The 20,000-nt window shown below is 50.6% G+C and overlaps 1 protein-coding gene across 1 annotated transcript in view; it reads left to right on the top strand.

The window, feature by feature from the left end:
- The window catches only part of ano2b (anoctamin 2b), a gene marked incomplete at both ends in the record, with an annotated part of 169,276 nt that overhangs the window by 64,534 nt on the left and 84,742 nt on the right, over window positions 1–20,000 (top strand). Inside the window, 5 exons of the mRNA XM_084194999.1 lie at window positions 165–325; window positions 1,647–1,729; window positions 3,017–3,118; window positions 9,984–10,064; window positions 19,134–19,208. Coding sequence (XP_084051125.1) covers window positions 165–325; window positions 1,647–1,729; window positions 3,017–3,118; window positions 9,984–10,064; window positions 19,134–19,208 — 502 coding nt within the window. The remainder of the gene's footprint in view (window positions 1–164; window positions 326–1,646; window positions 1,730–3,016; window positions 3,119–9,983; window positions 10,065–19,133; window positions 19,209–20,000) is intronic.

Genomic DNA, 20,000 nt, shown 5'->3' on the forward strand with positions numbered 1-20,000 from the left:
ATAAATGAGGCCCCAGGTGTCTCTCTAGAACAGCGGTATTCCAGGTCGGGGTCGGGACCCCTAGTGGGGTCACGGGGGAATTGCAGTGGGGTCACCACATAAAGAAATTACCTATTTTTTTTGTTGAGAAACATACTTAGAAAAATGTGTCTGTGTGTGTGCAGCCTGGAGATGTGTGATAAGCAGCAGAACTTCACTATGTGCCCTCTGTGTGACGGAGTGTGTGACTACTGGCACCTGTCCACTGCCTGTGGCACCGCCCGGGCATCCCACCTGTTCGACAACCCTGCCACCATATTCTTCGCCATCTTCATGTCCCTCTGGGGTATGTATTAACATTCTATTACCTCTTAATACCCCCATCTCCATGTCCCACTGGGGTATGTATTAACATTCTATTACCCCTTACTACCTCTTAATACCCCCATCTCCATGTCCCTCTGGGGTATGTATTAACATTCTATTACCTCTTAATACCCCCATCTCCATGTCCCACTGGGGTATGTATTAACATTCTATTACCCCTTAATACCCCCATCTCCATGTCCCTCTGGGGTATGTATTAACATTCTATTACCCCTTAATACCCCCATCTCCATGTCCCTCTGGGGTATGTCTTAACATTCTATTACCCCTTACTACCTCTTAATACCCCCATCTCCATGTCCCTCTGGGGTATGTATTAACATTCTATTACCCCTTAATACCCCCATCTCCATGTCCCTCTGGGGTATGTATTAACATTCTATTACCCCTTAATACCTCTTAATACCCCCATCTCCATGTCCCTCTGGGGTATGTATTAACATTCTATTACCCCTTACTACCTCTTAATACCCCCATCTCCATGTCCCTCTGGGGTATGTCTTAACATTCTATTACCCCTTACTACCTCTTAATACCCCCATCTCCATGTCCCTCTGGGGTATGTATTAACATTCTATTACCCCTTAATACCCCCATCTCCATGTCCCTCTGGGGTATGTATTAACATTCTATTACCCCTTACTACCTCTTAATACCCCCATCTCCATGTCCCTCTGGGGTATGTATTAACATTCTATTACCCCTTAATACCCCCATCTCCATGTCCCTCTGGGGTATGTATTAACATTCTATTACCCCTTACTACCTCTTAATACCCCCATCTCCATGTCCCTCTGGGGTATGTATTAACATTCTATTACCTATTAATACCCCCATCTCCATGTCCCTCTGGGGTATGTATTAACATTCTATTACCCCTTACTACCTCTTAAATGTTTTATCACCCCTGTTACCGCCCCTCCTGTCCATCAGCCAGCCCGTCTGTCAGCCCGTCTGTGGGGGGCCAGGTCTATGTATTACCGCCCCTCCTGTCCATCAGCCAGCCCGTCTGTCAGCCCGTCTGTGGGGGGCGAGGTCTATGTATTACCGCCCCTCCTGTCCATCAGCCAGCCTGTCTGTCAGCCCGTCTGTGGGGGGCCAGGTCTATGTATTATTAGTCACAGTAGGACCTCTGGGGTGAAGGAAACCATGAGATAATTACAACCCTGCTACACTGCTGTGCACCACTCTGTCTCAGCTTAGGTTTCCTCTGCTAGTGTTGGTGGACCAGTATTCATGTCTGTGTGTGTGTGTGTGTGTGTGTGTGTGTGTGTGTGTAGTTGCTACGTTCCTGGAGCACTGGAAGCGTCGTCAGATCAGTCTGAACCACAGCTGGAACCTCACAGGACTAGAGGAAGAGGAGGTACACACACCATCACTCTTCATCACTCCCCATCACTCTTCATCACTCCCATCACTCTTCATCACACCCCATCACTCTTCATCACTCCCCATCACTCTTCATCACACACCATCACTCTTCATCACTCTCCATCACTCTTCATCACACCACACCACACACCATCACTCTTCATCACACACCATCACTCTTCATCACTCCCCATCACTCTTCATCACACCACACCACACACCATCACTCTTCATCACACACCATCACTCTTCATCACACCCCACCCCACCCCATGACATCACACCCCACCCCATGACATCACACCCCACCACACCCCACCCCATCACACCCCACACCATCACTCTTCATCACTCCCCATCACTCTTCATCACACCCCACCCCATCCCATCACACCCCACCACACCACATTACACCCCACCCCACCCCACCCCACCACATCACACCCCACCCCACCACATCACACCCCACCACACCACATCACACCCCACCCCACCCCACCCCACCACATCACACCCCACCCCACCACATCAAACCCCATCACACCCCACCACACCACATCACACCCCATCACATCAAACCCCACCCCACCCCACCACACCACATCACACCCCATCACATCAAACCCCACCCCACCCCATCCCACCCCATCACACCCCACCCCATCCCACCCCATCCCATCACATCAAACCCCACCCCACCCCATCCCACCCCATCACACCCAACCCATCCCATCACATCACACCCCACCCCACCCCACCCCACCCCATCACACCACATCACACTTTACTCTCCCTACACTCCTTGTATTAATGGTCAGGTTACTTCACTACACTCCAACTGTCACGAACGTCTTGGTAAGGAGTAGACCAATGCGCAGCGTGTTGCACGAACATGGTGATCTTTATTATCTTAAGAGATAATCTATACAATACACAAAACAATAAACGACTTGTGAAGTCCACAGTGACAAAGACCGACAAGGAACAAAAACCCACAACCACAAAGTGAAACACAGACAGTTAAATATGGCTCCCAATCAGAGACAACCAGCACACAGCTGACACTCGTTGCCTCTGATTGGGAGTCACCCAGTCAAACATAGAAATAAACAACCTAGAACTCCCAACATAGAAACAAACACAATCTGGCTCAATAACTAGAGTCCATTAGCCAGGGTGTGACACCAACTGACACCAGTCCAGGTCCTCATCACTAACTGTGACCATCAGCAGAGGAGAAGAAATGAACCGATCTCTTGCTCTCTCTTCTCCCCCCCAGGAACACCCGAGGCCCAAGTATGAGACCATCCTCCTCCAGAAGAGACAGAGGATGAGGAGGAAGGAGAAGGAGAAGAATAAGAAGAAGAAGAAGAAGATTGAGGTGGGGATACAGTGCCTTGCAAAAGTATTCATCCCCCTTGGCGTTTTTCCTATTTTGTTGCATTACAACCTGTAATTTAAATTGATTTTTATTTGGATTTCATGTAAATGGGAGTACACAAAATAGTCCAAATTGGTGAAGTGAAATTCTAAAAATTACTTGTTTCAAGAAATTCTAAAAATGTAATAACGAAAAAGTGGTGTGTGCATATGTATTCACCCCCTTTGCTATGAAGCCCCTAAATAACATCTGGTGCAACCAATTACCTTAAGAAGTCACATAATTAGTTACATAAAGTCCACCTGTGTGCAATCTAAGTGTCACACGATCAGTCACATGATCTCGGTGTATATTTACACCTGTTCTGAAAGGCCCCAGAGTCAACACAACTAAGCAAGGGGCACCACCAAGCAAGCGGCACCATGAAGACCAAGGAGCTCTCCAAACAGGTCAGGGACAAAGTTGTGGAGAAGTACAGATCAGGGTTGGGTTATAAAAAAATATCAGAAACTTTGAATATCCCACAGAGCACCATTAAATCCATTATAAAAAAATGGAAAGAATATGGCACCACAACAAACCTGCCAAGAGAGGGCCGCCCACCAAAACGTACGGACCAGGCAAGGAGGGCATTAATCAGACGCAACAAAGAGACCAAAGATAACCCTGAAGGAGCTGCAAAGCTCCACAGCGGAGAATGGAGTATCTGTTGACATAGAGGGGGATGATAGAGTAGAAATCCCAGGGTGACTGAGTTGACATAGAGGGGGATACTACAGTAGAAATCCCAGGGTGACTGAGTTGACATAGAGGGGGACGCTACAGTAGAATGCCCAGGTTGACTGAGTTTAGGAAGAGGGGGATGCTACAGTAGAACGCCCAGGGTGACTGAGTTGACATAGAGGGGGATGATACAGTAGAACGCCCAGGGTGACTGAGTTGACATAGAGGGGGACGCTACAGTAGAACGCCCAGGGTGACTGAGTTGACATAGAGGGGGACGCTACAGTAGAACGCCCAGGGTGACTGAGTTTAGGAAGAGGGGGATGCTACAGTAGAACGCCCAGGGTGACTGAGTTGACATAGAGGGGGATGATACAGTAGAACGCCCAGGGTGACTGAGTTGACATAGAGGGGGACGCTACAGTAGAACGCCCAGGGTGACTGAGTTGACATAGAGGGGGACGCTACAGTAGAACGACCAGGGTGACTGAGTTGACATAGAGGGGGATGCTACAGTAGAACGCCCAGGGTGACTGAGTTGAGGAAGAGGGGGACGCTACAGTAGAACACCCAGGGTGACTGAGTTGACATAGAGGGGGACGCTACAGTAGAACGCCCAGGGTGACTGTGTTGACATAGAGGGGGACGCTACAGTAGAACGCCCAGGGTGACTGAGTTGACATAGAGGGGGACGCTACAGTAGAACGCCCAGGGTGACTGAGTTGACATAGAGGGGGATGCTAAAGTAGAACGCCCAGGGTGACTGAGTTGACATAGAGGGGGACGCTACAGTAGAACGCCCAGGGTGACTGAGTTGACATAGAGGGGGATGCTACAGTAGAACTCCCAGGGTGACTGAGTTAACATAGAGGGGGATGCTACAGTAGAACGCCCAGGGTGACTGAGTTGACATAGAGGGGGATGCTACAGTAGAACGCCCAGGGTGACTGAGTTGACATAGAGGTGGACGCTACAGTAGAACGCCCAGGGTGACTGAGTTGACATAGAGGGGGACGCTACAGTAGAACGCCCAGGGTGACTGAGTTGACATAGAGGGGGATGATACAGTAGAACGCCCAGGGTGACTGAGTTGACATAGAGGGGGATGATACAGTAGAACGCCCAGGGTGACTGAGTTGACATAGAGGGGGACGCTACAGTAGAACGCCCAGGGTGACTGAGTTGACATAGAGGGGGACGCTACAGTAGAACGCCCAGGGTGACTGAGTTGACATAGAGGGGGACGCTACAGTAGAACGCCCAGGGTGACTGAGTTGACATAGAGGGGGACGCTACAGTAGAACGCCCAGGGTGACTGAGTTGACATAGAGGGGGACGCTACAGTAGAACGACCAGGGTGACTGAGTTGACATAGAGGGGGATGCTACAGTAGAACGCCCAGGGTGACTGAGTTGAGGAAGAGGGGGACGCTACAGTAGAACACCCAGGGTGACTGAGTTGACATAGAGGGGGACGCTACAGTAGAACGCCCAGGGTGACTGAGTTGACATAGAGGGGGACGCTACAGTAGAACGCCCAGGGTGACTGAGTTGACATAGAGGGGGACGCTACAGTAGAACGCCCAGGGTGACTGAGTTGACATAGAGGGGGATGCTAAAGTAGAACGCCCAGGGTGACTGAGTTGACATAGAGGGGGACGCTACAGTAGAACGCCCAGGGTGACTGAGTTGACATAGAGGGGGATGCTACAGTAGAACGCCCAGGGTGACTGAGTTGACATAGAGGGGGATGCTACAGTAGAACGCCCAGGGTGACTGAGTTGACATAGAGGGGGATGCTACAGTAGAACGCCCAGGGTGACTGAGTTGACATAGAGGTGGACGCTACAGTAGAACGCCCAGGGTGACTGAGTTGACATAGAGGGGGACGCTACAGTAGAACGCCCAGGGTGACTGAGTTGACATAGAGGGGGACGCTACAGTAGAACGCCCAAGGTGACTGAGTTGACATAGAGGGGGACGCTACAGTAGAACGCCCAGGGTGACTGAGTTGACATAGAGGGGGACGCTACAGTAGAACGCCCAGGGTGACTGAGTTGACATAGAGGGGGACGCTACAGTAGAACGCCCAGGGTGACTGAGTTGACATAGAGGGGGACGCTACAGTAGAACGCCCAGGGTGACTGAGTTGACATAGAGGGGGACAATACAGTAGAACGCCCTGGGTGACTGAGTTGACATAGAGGGGGATGCTACAGTAGAGCGCCCAGGGTGACTGAGTTGACATAGAGGGGGACGCTACAGTAGAACGCCCAGGGTGACTGAGTTGACATAGAGGGGGACGCTACAGTAGAACGCCCAGGGTGACTGAGTTGACATAGAGGGGGACGCTACAGTAGAACGCCCAGGGTGACTGAGTTGACATAGAGGGGTACGCTACAGTAGAACGCCCAGGGTGACTGAGTTGACATAAAGGGGGACGCTACAGTAGAACTCCCAGGGTGACTGAGTTGACATAGAGGGGGACAATACAGTAGAATGCCCAGGGTGACTGAGTTGAGGAAGAGGGGGACGCTACAGTAGAACGCCCAGGGTGACTGAGTTGACATAGAGGGGGATGCTACAGTAGAACGCCCAGGGTGACTGAGTTGACATAGAGGGGGACGCTACAGTAGAACGCCCAGGGTGACTGAGTTGACATAGAGGGGGATGCTACAGTAGAACGCCCAGGGTGACTGAGTTGACATAGAGGGGGACGCTACAGTAGAACGCCCAGCGTGACTGAGTTGACATAGAGGTGGACGCTACAGTAGAACGCCCAGGGTGACTGAGTTGACATAGCGGGGGACGCTACAGTAGAACGCCCAGGGTGACTGAGTTGACATAGAGGGGGATACTACAGTAGAACGCCCAGGGTGACTGAGTTTAGGAAGAGGGGGATGCTACAGTAGAACGCCCAGGGTGACTGAGTTGACATAGAGGGGGACGCTACAGTAGAACGCCCAGGGTGACTGAGTTGACATAGAGGGGGACGCTACAGTAGAACGCCCAGGGTGACTGAGTTGACATAGAGGGGGATGCTACAGTAGAACGCCCAGGGTGACTGAGTTGACATAGAGGTGGACGCTACAGTAGAACGCCCAGGGTGACTGAGTTGACATAGAGGGGGATGCTACAGTAGAACGCCCAGGGTGACTGAGTTGACATAGAGGGGGATGCTACAGTAGAACGCCCAGGGTGACTGAGTTGACATAGAGGGGGACGCTACAGTAGAACGCCCATGGTGACTGAGTTGACATAGAGGGGGACGATACAGTAGAATGCCCAGGGTGACTGAGTTGACATAGAGGGGGACGCTACAGTAGAACGCCCAGGGTGACTGAGTTGACATAGAGGGGGATGCTACAGTAGAACGCCCAGGGTGACTGAGTTGACATAGAGGGGGATGCTACAGTAGAACGCCCAGGGTGACTGAGTTGACATAGAGGGGGATGCTACAGTAGAACGCCCAGGGTGACTGAGTTGACATAGAGGGGGACGCTACAGTAGAACGCCCATGGTGACTGAGTTGACATAGAGGGGGACGATACAGTAGAATGCCCAGGGTGACTGAGTTGACATAGAGGGGGATGCTACAGTAGAACGCCCAGGGTGACTGAGTTGACATAGAGGGGGACGCTACAGTAGAACGCCCAGGGTGACTGAGTTGACATAGAGGGGGACGCTACAGTAGAACGCCCAGGGTGACTGAGTTGACATAGAGGGGGACACTACAGTAGAACGCCCAGGGTGACTGAGTTGACATAGAGGGGGACGCTACAGTAGAACGCCCAGGGTGACTGAGTTGACATAGAGGGGGACGCTACAGTAGAACGCCCAGGGTGACTGAGTTGACATAGAGGGGGACGCTACAGTAGAACGCCCAGGGTGACTGAGTTGACATAGCGGGGGACGCTACAGTAGAACGCCCAGGGTGACTGAGTTGACATAGAGGGGGACGCTACAGTAGAACGCCCAGGGTGACTGAGTTGACATAGAGGGGGACGCTACAGTAGAACGCCCAGGGTGACTGAGTTGACATAGAGGGGGATACTACAGTAGAACGCCCAGGGTGACTGAGTTTAGGAAGAGGGGGATGCTACAGTAGAACGCCCAGGGTGACTGAGTTGACATAGAGGGGGATGCTACAGTAGAACGCCCAGGGTGACTGAGTTGACATAGAGGGGGATGCTACAGTAGAACGCCCAGGGTGACTGAGTTGACATAGAGGGGGATGCTACAGTAGAAAGCCCAGGGTGACTGAGTTGACATAGAGGGGGACGCTACAGTAGAACGCCCAGGGTCACTGAGTTGACATAGAGGGGGATGCTACAGTAGAACGCCCAGGGTGACTGAGTTGACATAGAGGGGGACGCTACAGTAGAACGCCCAGGGTGACTGAGTTGACATAGAGGGGGACGCTACAGTAGAACGCCCAGGTTGACTGAGTTGACATAGAGGGGGATGCTACAGTAGAACGCCCAGGGTGACTGAGTTTAGGAAGAGGGGGATGCTACAGTAGAACGCCCAGGGTGACTGAGTTGACATAGAGGGGGATGCTACAGTAGAACGCCCAGGGTGACTGAGTTGACATAGAGGGGGACGCTACAGTAGAACGCCCAGGGTGACTGAGTTGACATAGAGGGGGATGCTACAGTAGAACGCCCAGGGTGACTGAGTTGACATAGAGGGGGACGCTACAGTAGAAAGTGGAGTGAATAAGGAGGAGAGGAAGTGGAGCCTCTTTCAGCCGGACTGCCTGCCTGTCTCTCTCCAGTCCTGTTGGAGCAGCCCCATGTCTTCACAGCAACACATTGTGCTGATTCAGCATACTGGGATGTTACCGTCATACCATGATACTAACCACTGTTGGTTGGAGGGTGGGAAGGTGTGTGTGTGTCCTGTGTTCAGCCGTGCTGGTTGGAGGGTGGGAAGGTGTGTGTGTGTCCTGTGTTCAGCCGTGCTGGTTGGAGGGTGGGAAGGTGTGTGTGTGTGTGTCCTGTGTTCAGCCGTGCTGGTTGGTGGGTGGGAAGGTGTGTGTGTGTCCTGTGTTCAGCCGTGCTGGTTGGTGGGTGGGAAGGTGTGTGTCCTGTGTTCAGCCGTGCTGGTTGGTGGGTGGGAAGTTGTGTGTGTGTCCTCTGTTCAGCCGTGCTGGTTGGTGGGTGGGAAGGTGTGTGTGTGTCCTGTGTTCAGCCGTGCTGGTTGGTGGGTGGGAAGGTGTGTGTGTGTCCTGTGTTCAGCCGTGCTGGTTGGAGGGTGGGAAGGTGTGTGTGTGTCCTGTGTTCAGCCGTGCTGGTTGGAGGGTGGGAAGGTGTGTGTGTCCTGTGTTCAGCCGTGCTGGTTGGAGGGTGGGAAGGTGTGTGTGTGTCCTGTGTTCAGCCGTGCTGGTTGGAGGGTGGGAAGGTGTGTGTGTGTCCTGTGTTCAGCCGTGCTGGTTGGAGGGTGGGAAGGTGTGTGTGTGTCCTGTGTTCAGCCGTGCTGGTTGGAGGGTGGGAAGGTGTGTGTGTGTCCTGTGTTCAGCCGTGCTGGTTGGAGGGTGGGAAGGTGTGTGTGTGTCCTGTGTTCAGCCGTGCTGGTTGGAGGGTGGGAAGGTGTGTGTGTGTCCTGTGTTCAGCCGTGCTGGTTGGAGGGTGGGAAGGTGTGTGTGTGTCCTGTGTTCAGCCGTGCTGGTTGGAGGGTGGGAAGGTGTGTGTGTGTCCTGTGTTCAGCCGTGCTGGTTGGAGGGTGGGAAGGTGTGTGTGTGTCCTGTGTTCAGCCGTGCTGGTTGGAGGGTGGGAAGCTGTGTGTGTGTCCTGTGTTCAGCCGTGCTGGTTGGAGGGTGGGAAGGTGTGTGTGTGTCCTGTGTTCAGCCGTGCTGGTTGGAGGGTGGGAAGGTGTGTGTGTGTCCTGTGTTCAGCCGTGCTGGTTGGAGGGTGGGAAGGTGTGTGTGTGTCCTGTGTTCAGCCGTGCTGGTTGGAGGGTGGGAAGGTGTGTGTGTGTCCTGTGTTCAGCCGTGCTGGTTGGTGGGTGGGAAGGTGTGTGTGTGTCCTGTGTTCAGCCGTGCTGGTTGGAGGGTGGGAAGGTGTGTGTGTGTCCTGTGTTCAGCCGTGCTGGTTGGAGGGTGGGAAGGTGTGTCCTGTGCTCAGCCGTGCTCTCTGTTGCAGCCTGTGCAGCGTGAGGAGGACGTGGCAGCAGGGAAAGACAGATGGAGACAGAAGTTACTGTCTGCTATGAACACTGGGACGGTAACACTCCACTCCTCATCCTCCTCTTCTTCTCCTCTGCCTGCTTCTCTTCCTCTTCCTCTTCCTGCTCATCCTCTCCCTTCTCCTATTGCTTCTAGACAGACAGGCAGGCAGGCAGACAGACACTCTGAGGAACTCTCTATTTGACCAACAGTTAGTGAACAGCAGTACTTCAGAATATCAGACAGTTTTAGCTCTCTGTGTTCGGTTTTAGCTCTCCTGTCCCAGATTCCTCTGTCCTCCATTTATCATGTCCCAGTAGTTAGTTGGAAGAGAGGCTGTGAGACTGAAGAGAGGCTGTTAGACTGAAGAGAGGCTGTGAGACTGAGGAGAGGCTGTGAGACTGAGGAGAGGCTGTGAGACTGAAGAGAGGCTGTGAGACTGAAGAGAGGCTGTGAGACTGAAGAGAGGCTGTGAGACTGAGGAGAGGCTATGAGACTGAGGAGAGGCTGTGAGACTGAGGAGAGGCTGTGAGACTGAGGAGAGGCTGTGAGACTGAAGAGAGGCTGTGAGACTGAGGAGAGGCTGTGAGACTGAGGAGAGGCTGTGAGACTGAGGAGAGGCTGTGAGACTGAGGAGAGGCTGAGAGACTGAGGAGAGGCTGAGAGACTGAGGAGAGGCTGTGAGACTGAGGAGAGGCTGTGAGACTGAGGAGAGGCTGTGAGACTGAGGAGAGGCTGTGAGACTGAGGAGAGGCTGTGAGACTGAGGAGAGGCTGTGAGACTGAGGAGAGGCTGTGAGACTGAGGAGAGGCTGTGAGACTGAGGAGAGGCTGTGAGACTGAGGAGAGGCTGTGAGACTGAGGAGAGGCTGTGAGACTGAGGAGAGGCTGAGAGACTGAGGAGAGGCTGTGAGACTGAGGAGAGGCTGTGAGACTGAGGAGAGGCTGTGAGACTGAGGAGAGGCTGTGAAACTGAGGAGAGGCTGTGAGACTGAGGAGAGGCTGTGTGGCTGGAGCTTACAGACTCAAACAGAAACATGGCTTGACTAACTGACTACAGACTCAAACAGAAACATGGCTTGACTAACTGACTAGAAAGGAAGGACAATGAGCAATACTGTGGCCTGGTTTAACACAGCAGATTCTATCCCAGCTTCACCCAGCTCCCGACCTTAACCCAGCTCCCGACCTTAACCCAGCTCCCGACCTTAACCCAGCTCCCGACCTTAACCCAGCTCCCGACCTTAACCCAGCTCCTGACCTTAACCCAGCTCCCGACCTTAACCCAGCTCCCGACCTTAACCCAGCTCCCGACCTTAACCCAGCTCCCGACCTTAACCCAGCTCCCGACCTTAACCCAGCTCCCGACCTTAACCCAGCTCCCGACCTTAACCCAGCTCCCGACCTTAACCCAGCTCCCTACCTTAACCCAGCTCCCTACCTTAACCCAGCTCCCGACCTTAACCCAGCTCCCGACCTTAACCCAGCTCCCGACCTTAACCCAGCTCCAGACCTTAACCCAGCTCCAGACCTTAACCCAGCTCCCGACCTTAACCCAGCTCCAGACCTTAACCCAGCTTCCTACCTTAACCCAGCTCCCTACCTTAACCCAGCTCCCGACCTTAACCCAGCTCCCGACCTTAACCCATCTCCCGACCTTAACCCAGCTCCCGACCTTAACCCAGCTCCCGACCTTAACCCAGCTCCCGACCTTAACCCAGCTCCCGACCTTAACCCAGCTCCCGACCTTAACCCAGCTCCCGACCTTAACCCAGCTCCCGACCTTAACCCAGCTCCCGACCTTAACCCAGCTCCCGACCTTAACCCAGCTCCCGACCTTAACCCAGCTCCCGACCTTAACCCAGCTCCCGACCTTAACCCAGCTCCCGACCTTAACCCAGCTCCCGACCTTAACCCAGCTCCCGACCTTAACCCAGCTACCCGACCTTAACCCAGCTCCCTACCTTAACCCAGCTCCCGACCTTAACCCAGCTCCCGACCTTAACCCAGCTCCCGACCTTAACCCAGGTCCCGACCTTAACCCAGCTCCCGACCTTAACCCAGCTCCCTACCTTAACCCAGCTCCCTACCTTAACCCAGCTCCCGACCTTAACCCAGCTCCCGACCTTAACCCAGCTCCCTACCTTAACCCAGCTCCCTACCTTAACCCAGCTCCCGACCTTAACCCAGCTCCCGACCTTAACCCAGCTCCCGACCTTAACCCACCTCCCGACCTTAACCCAGCTCCCGATCTTAACCCAGCTCCCGACCTTAACCCAGCTCCCGACCTTAACCCAGCTCCCGACCTTAACCCAGCTCCCTACCTTAACCCAGCTCCCGACCTTAACCCAGCTCCCGACCTTAACCCAGCTCCCGACCTTAACCCAGCTCCTGATAATCCTCTCCTCTTCCCACTGATGTTGCTCTGACTAGATGGCAGAACATTGTCAATAGGTGCCTTGTGGGACACGTACACTCTGTAACTTCCTGCTCTGGATACAACGGGGTGTGTGTGTGTGTGTGTGTGTGTGTGTGTGTGTGTGTGTGTGGTGACATATGGCCCAGAGGAAATCCCCTGGCAGTAATTTCCCAAAGGGCTTAGCGGCCTGCAGGAAGGAGGAGTGTGTGATGCAGAGAGAGCGGCAGGGATGTGGTGGTGTCAGGAGAGAGTCCTGACCTCATAGTGTGTGTGTATCTTTGGGTTCATTTCAGTTCAAGACCACATGGCCACCACCCTCAGCAGGGGTGCTTAATGCCGGATGCATCCAGTTTTCAGGGGAAATGGAAAGAGAGCCTGTGGCTCAACTTTCTCTTTTGGATGATAACAAGCACTCCATCTTAACTCCTCCTCCACATTTACTGGATTGGTTGAACAGTGCAGAAGAGAACCTCCCCGCCAGGACCAGAATGAAAGGCCTGCTATGATAGGTTCCATGGACACTAAGCTCCTGTCTTACTGACATCACACAGAGACCAGGGAGGACAGGGAGGTTTTTACTGCAGTTAGAGAGAGAGACGAGGCAGGGAGGGAAGGAAGGAGGGAGGGGAGGAGGGAGGGAGGGAGGGGAGGAGGAGAAGGAGGTTTGTACTGCAGTTAAAGGGAGGGGAGGGAGGAGGAGGAGGGAGGAGACGAGATGAGGAAGGAGGAGACGAGAGGAGGAGAGGGAGGGAAGGGAGGTGGAGAGGGAGGTTTTTACTGCAGTTAGAGGGAGGGGAGGAGGAGAGAGGGAGATGGAGGGAGAGGTTCTGTTGGACTCGTTCCTCTCAAACGGTTGAACCAAATATAAACCTGACCCACTTCACTTCCTGCCTGTCTGTCATCCAGAATAACTTGAGCTCCACACACAGAGAACCCCCAGGAGACACTTGTCTTTCACAACACGTAGAGAGAATTGTTTGTTTGTGTGTGTGTGTGACCCCACTGCTTGTCATTTGAAATAGAATCAGAACTGAAGCTGCCCACAGTGAGGGACAGTTCATCCTGCCACCTCCTTCTCTGGTACGCAAACACATGCTGCACAGATGGGTGATTATGGGTGGTGTGTGTGGGCGATGGGTGGTGTGTGTGGGAGCTAGGTGGGGTGTGAGCGCTAGATGGTGCTGTTGTCCACATTATGATGTCACCAAGTGTTGTATCACTGGGAGATCAACAATCACTGTCTGTGTATGTATGTTTCAACTTTTAATATCACGTGCACAAGTACAGTGAAATGACTTTCTGCCAGCTCCAAACACTACAATGCAGTAATCGATATTAATGTTCAGTGGAACATTGATTAGTGGCCAAACAGCAGTGTTGTCCAGCTCAGTAGGACATTGGTTAGTGGCTAAACAGCAGTGTTGTCCAGCTCAGTAGGACATTGGTTAGTGGCTAAACAGCAGTGTTGTCCAGCTCAGTAGAACATTGGTTAGTGGCCAAACAGCAGTCTTGTCTCAGTAGAACATTGGTTAGTGGCCAAACAGCAGTCTTGTCTCAGTAGAACATTGGTTAGTGGCCAAACAGCAGTCTTGTCTCAGTAGAACATTGGTTAGTGTCCAAACAGCAGTCTTGTCTCAGTAGAACATTGGTTAGTGGCCAAACAGCAGTCTTGTCTCAGTAGAACATTGGTTAGTGGCCAAACAGCAGTCTTGTCTCAGTAGAACATTGGTTAGTGTCCAAACAGCAGTCTTGTCTCAGTAGAACATTGGTTAGTGTCCAAACAGCAGTCTTGTCTCAGTAGAACATTGGTTAGTGGCCAAACAGCAGTCTTGTCTCAGTAGAACATTGGTTAGTGGCCAAACAGAAGTCTTGTCTCAGTAGAACATTGGTTAGTGTCCAAACAGCAGTCTTGTCTCAGTAGAACATTGGTTAGTGGCCAAACAGCAGTCTTGTCTCAGTAGAACATTGGTTAAGTTACCAAACGGCAATCCTGTCTCATTGGAACATTGGTTAGTGTCCAAACAGAAGTTCTGTCTCAGTGGAACATTGGTTAGTGGCCAAACGGCAATCCTGTCTCATTCGGACATTGGTTAGTGTCCAAACGGCAATCCTGTCTCATTGGAACATTGGTTAGTGTCCAAACGGCAATCCTGTCTCATTGGAACATTGGTTAGTGTCCAAACGGCAATCCTGTCTCATTGGAACATTGGTTAGTGTCCAAACGGCAGTTCTGTCTCAGTGGAACATTGGTTAGTGGCCAAACGGCAATCCTGTCTCATTGGAACATTGGTTAGTGTCCAAACAGCAGTCCTGTCTCATTGGAACATTGGTTAGTGGCCAATACCACTCCAATACCTTGATTGGCTACACCAGGATGGCACCGGAGAAGATGGCTGCCGTTTTACAGCCCTCTAACCAATTGTACTATTATGTGTGTTTTTCCGCGTTATTTGTAATTTATTTTGTACATAATGTTTCTGCCATCGTCTCTTATAACCAAAAAGAGCTTCTGGATATCAGGACAGCGATTACTCACCTCGTATTGGACAAAGATTTTTTCTTCAATGAGTCGGAAGTGAAGGATATCCTACAGACACCCGACAAGGCCCAAATCCCCGTCATTCGCAGGAGAAAGAGACGGAGATATCGTGGACGTAGGTCGGGGTGCCTTGTAAGGATCCGACGGCGAGCGAGTAAACTGCCTCTTCCATCAATCCTATTAGCCAATGTTCAATCATTGGAAAACAAATTGGATGACCTAAGATTACGGTTATCCTACCAACGGGACATTAAAAACTGTAATATCTTATGTTTCACCGAGTCGTGGCTGAACGACGACATGGACAACATACATCGGCAGGATAGAACGGCTGACTCCGGTAAGACAAGGGGTGGCGGTCTGTGTATATTTGTAAACAACAGCTGGTGCACAAAATCAAATACTAAGGAAGTCTCGAGGTTTTGCTCGCCTGAGGTAGAGTATCTCATGATAAGCTGTAGACCACACTATTTACCAAGAGTTTTCATCTATATTTTTCATAGCTGTCTATTTACCACCACAAACCGATGCTGGCATTAAGATTGCACTCAATGAGCTGTATAAGGCCATAAGTAAACAGGAAAACGCTCATCCAGAGGCAGCGCTCCTAGTGGCCGGGGACTTTAATGCAGGGACACTTAAATCCGTTCTACCTAATTTCTACCAGCATGTTAAATGTGCAACCAGAGGAAAAAAAACTCTAAAACACCTTTACTCATTTTACATTTCAGTCATTTAGCAGACGCTCTTATCCAGACCGACTTACAAATTGGTGCATTCTACTTAGGACAGCCAGTGGGACAACCACCACCTTTTTTCTGCACACAGAGATGCTTACAAAGCTCTCCATCACCCTCCATTTGGCAAATCTGACCATAACTCTATCCTCCTGATTCCTGCTTATAAGCAAAAACTAAAGCAGGAAGCACCAGTGACTTGGTTAATAAAAAACTGGCCAGATGACGCAGATGCTAAGCTACAGGACTGTTTTGCTAGCACAGACTGGAACATGTTCCGGGATTCTTCAGATAGCATTGAGGAGTACACCACATCAGTCACTGGCTTCATCAATAAGTGCATCGATGACGTCGTCCCCACAGTGACCGTACGTACATACCCCAACCAGAAGCCATGGATTACAGGCAACATCCGCACTGAGCTAAAGGGTAGAGCTGCCGCTTTCAAGGAGCGGGACTCTAACCCGGGCGCTTATAAGAAATCCCGCTATGCCCTCCGACGAACCATCAAACAGGCAAAGAGTCAATACAGGACTAAGATTGAATCGTACTACACCGGCTCTGACGCTCGTCGGATGTGGCAGGGCTTGAAAACTATTACAAAGGGAAGCACAGCTGCAAGCAGCCCAGTGACACAAGCCTACCAGACTAGCTAAACCACTTCTATGCTCGCTTCGAGGCAAGCAACACTGAAGCATGCATGAGAGGACCAGCTGTTCTGGATGACTATGTGATCACGCTCTCTGTAGCTGATGTCAGTAAGACTTTTAAGCAGGTCAACATTCACAGACGGATTACCAGGACGTGTACACCGAGTATGTGTTGACCAACTGGCAAGTGTCTTCACTGACATTTTCAACATGTCCCTGACTGAGTCTGTAATACCAACATGTTTCAAGCAGACCAACATAGTCCCCGTGCCCAAGGACACTAAGATAACCTGCCTAAATGACTACTGACCCGTAGTACTGACGTCTGTAGCCATGAAGTGCTTTGAAAGGCTGGTCATGGCTCACATCAACACCATTATCCCAGAAACCCTAGACCCACTCCAATTTGCATACCGCCCCAACAGATCCACAGATGATGCAATCTCTATTGCACTCCACACTGCCCTTTCCCACCTGGACAAGAGGAACACCTACGTGAGAATGCTATTCATTGGCTACAGCTCAGCGTTCAACACCATAGTGCCCTCAAAGCTCATCACTAAGCTAAGGATCCTGGGACTAAACACCTCCCTCTGCAACTGGATCCTGGACTTCCTGACGGGCCACCCCCAGGTGGTAAGGGTAGGTAACAACACATCTGTCACACTGATCCTCAACATGGGGACCCCTCAGGGGTGCGTGCTCAGTCCCCTCCTGTACTCCTTGTTCACCCATGACTGCATGGCCAGGCACAACTCCAACACCATCATTAAGTTTGCCGACGACACAACAGTGGTAGGTAGGCCTGATCACCGACAACGATGAGACAGCCTATAGGGAGAAGGTCAGAAACCTGGCTGTGTGGTGCCAGGATAACAACCTCTCTCTCAACGTGACCAAGACAAAGGAGATGATTGTGGACTACAGGAAAAAAAAGAGGACCGAGCACGCCCCCATTCTCATCGACGGGGCTGTAGTGGAACAGGTTGAGAGCTTCAAGTTCCTTGGTGTCCACATCACCAACAAACTATCATGGTCCAAACACACCAAGACAGTCGTGAAGAGGGCACGACAAAGCCTATTCCCCTCAGGAGACTGAAAAGATTTGGCATGGGTCCTCAGATCCTCAAAATGTTCTACAGCTGCACCATCGAGAGCATCCTGACTGGTTGCATCACCGCCTGGTATGGCAACTGCTCGGCCTCCGACCGCAAGGCACTACAGAGGGTAGTGCGTACGGCCCAGTACATCACTGGGGCCAAGCTTCCTGCCATCCAGGACCTCTATACCAGGCGGTGTCAGAGGAAGGCCCTCAAAATTGTCAAAGACTCCAGCCACCCTAGTCATAGACTGTTCTCTCTGCTACCGCACGGCAAGCGGTACCGGAGCGCCAAGTCTAGGTCCAAAAGGCTTCTCAACAGCTTATACCCCCAAGACATAAGACTCCTGAACATCTAATCAATTGGCTACCCGGACTATTTGCACTGCCCCCCCACCCCCACCCAATATTTTTACGCTGCTGCTACTCTGTTAATTATTAATGCATAGTCACTTTAACTCTACCCACATGTACATATTACCTCAACTACCTCAATTAGCCGGTGCCCCCGCACATTGACTCTGCACCGGTACCCCCCTGTATATATAGCCTCCCTACTGTTATTACACATTGACTCTGCACCGGTACCCCCCTGTATATAGCCTCCCTACTGTTATTACACATTGACTCTGCACCGGTACCCCCCCTGTATATATAGCCTCCCTACTGTTATTACACATTGACTCTGCACCGGTACCCCCCTGTATATAGCCTCCCTACTGTTATTACACATTGACTCTGTACCGGTACCCCCCCTGTATATATAGCCTCCCTACTGTTATTACACATTGACTCTGCACCGGTACCCCCCTGTATATATAGCCTCCCTACTGTTATTACACATTGACTCTGTACCGGTACCCCCTGTATATATAGCCTCCCTACTGTTATTACACATTGACTCTGCACCGGTACCCCCTGTATATATAGCCTCCCTACTGTTATTACACATTGACTCTGCACCGGTACCCCCTGTATATATAGCCTCCCTACTGTTATTACACATTGACTCTGTACCGGTACCCCCTGTATATATAGCCTCCCTACTGTTATTTTATTTAACTTCTGCTCTTTTTTTCTCAACACTTTTTTGTTGTTTTATTTTACTTTTTTATAAAAAATAAATGCACTGTTGGTTAAGGGCTGTAAGTAAGCATTTCACTGTAATGTCTGCACCTGTTGTATTCGGCGCATTTGGTAAATACAATTAGATGTGATTTGAAACAGCAGTCTTGTATCAGTGGAACATTGGTTAGTGGCCAAACTGCAGTCTTGTATCAGTGGAACATTGGTTAGTGGCCAAACTGCAGTCCTGTCTCAGTGGAACATTGGTTAGCGGCCAAACTGCAGTCCTGTCTCAGGGATCTTTCTTGGTCTTTACTGGTGTCTACTGTTCTATCTTGGCTTCTACTGGCTTCTACTTGCCTCTACTTGCCTCTACTGGCCTCTACTGGCCTCTATCGGTCTATCTTGGCTTCTACTGGCTTCTACTGGTCTCTACTGGCTTCTTTTTGCCTCTACTAGTCTATCTTGGCCTCTACTGGTCTCTACTGGCTTCTACTGGTCTCTACTGGCCTCTACTGGTCTATATTGGGTCTCTCTTGGCCTCTACTGTTCTCTACTGGTCTTTTTTGGTCTCTATTGACTCTACAGGTGCTTGTGTTCTTAATGTGTCTCTAACCAGAGTGGTGTGGAGAAGCTGACCTGGAGGGACCGTCTGCCTGGGTACCTCATCAACATCTCCTCCATCCTCTTCATGGTGAGTGTGCTTTTAGTTTGGCCTGACACTCTCTCTCTCTCTCTCTCGCTCGCTCGCTCTCTGTCTCTCTCTCTCTCTCTGTTTCTCTCTCTCGCTCTGTCTCGCTCTGTCTCGCTCTGTCTCTCTCTCTCTCAATTTCAATTTCAATGTAAGGGCTTTATTGGCATGGGAAACATATGTTAACATTGCCAAAGCATCTGATCTGAAAAGTCATAGTCAATCAATCAATAATATAATAATACTTTTAGCAAAAATGTTTATTTTTAATTCACAATCTGTAGAAGCAATGAGAATAGAAAGGTTCAGAACTTTTGTAAAACATCACAGTATGGTTGAAATATATATGGCAAATAGAAATCCTATATGGATGGTGTTAAGAGATAGATGGGAGGTATTGAATAGAGTTGAAGGATGGGACTAATAACAAATAACAACAAATAATAACAAAGATAGCTAATAATGTAAGCATACTGTGTCCATAATAAGTATATAGGTTGTATGTTGGGAGCTTTTGGGAAAGAGCACAGTTAGAAAGATATGGCATTTAGAAGCAAACCGGATGGACATCATGAAAATGATCGGAGAGGTTGAGAGTAGAATAAGTTCAGGTGCAAAAAAATAAATATATATATATATATATATATATATATATATATATATATATATAGATAGATAGATATATAGATATATATATATATATATATATATATATATATATATATATATAGATATAGATAGATAGATATAGATATAGATATAGAATTATTGTAAAATTAACTCTGTCCATAAGGT

The sequence above is a fragment of the Coregonus lavaretus genome (assembly GCF_964263955.1).
Source record: "Coregonus lavaretus genome assembly, contig: HAP1_SCAFFOLD_831, whole genome shotgun sequence".
NCBI lineage: Eukaryota > Metazoa > Chordata > Actinopteri > Salmoniformes > Salmonidae > Coregonus > Coregonus lavaretus.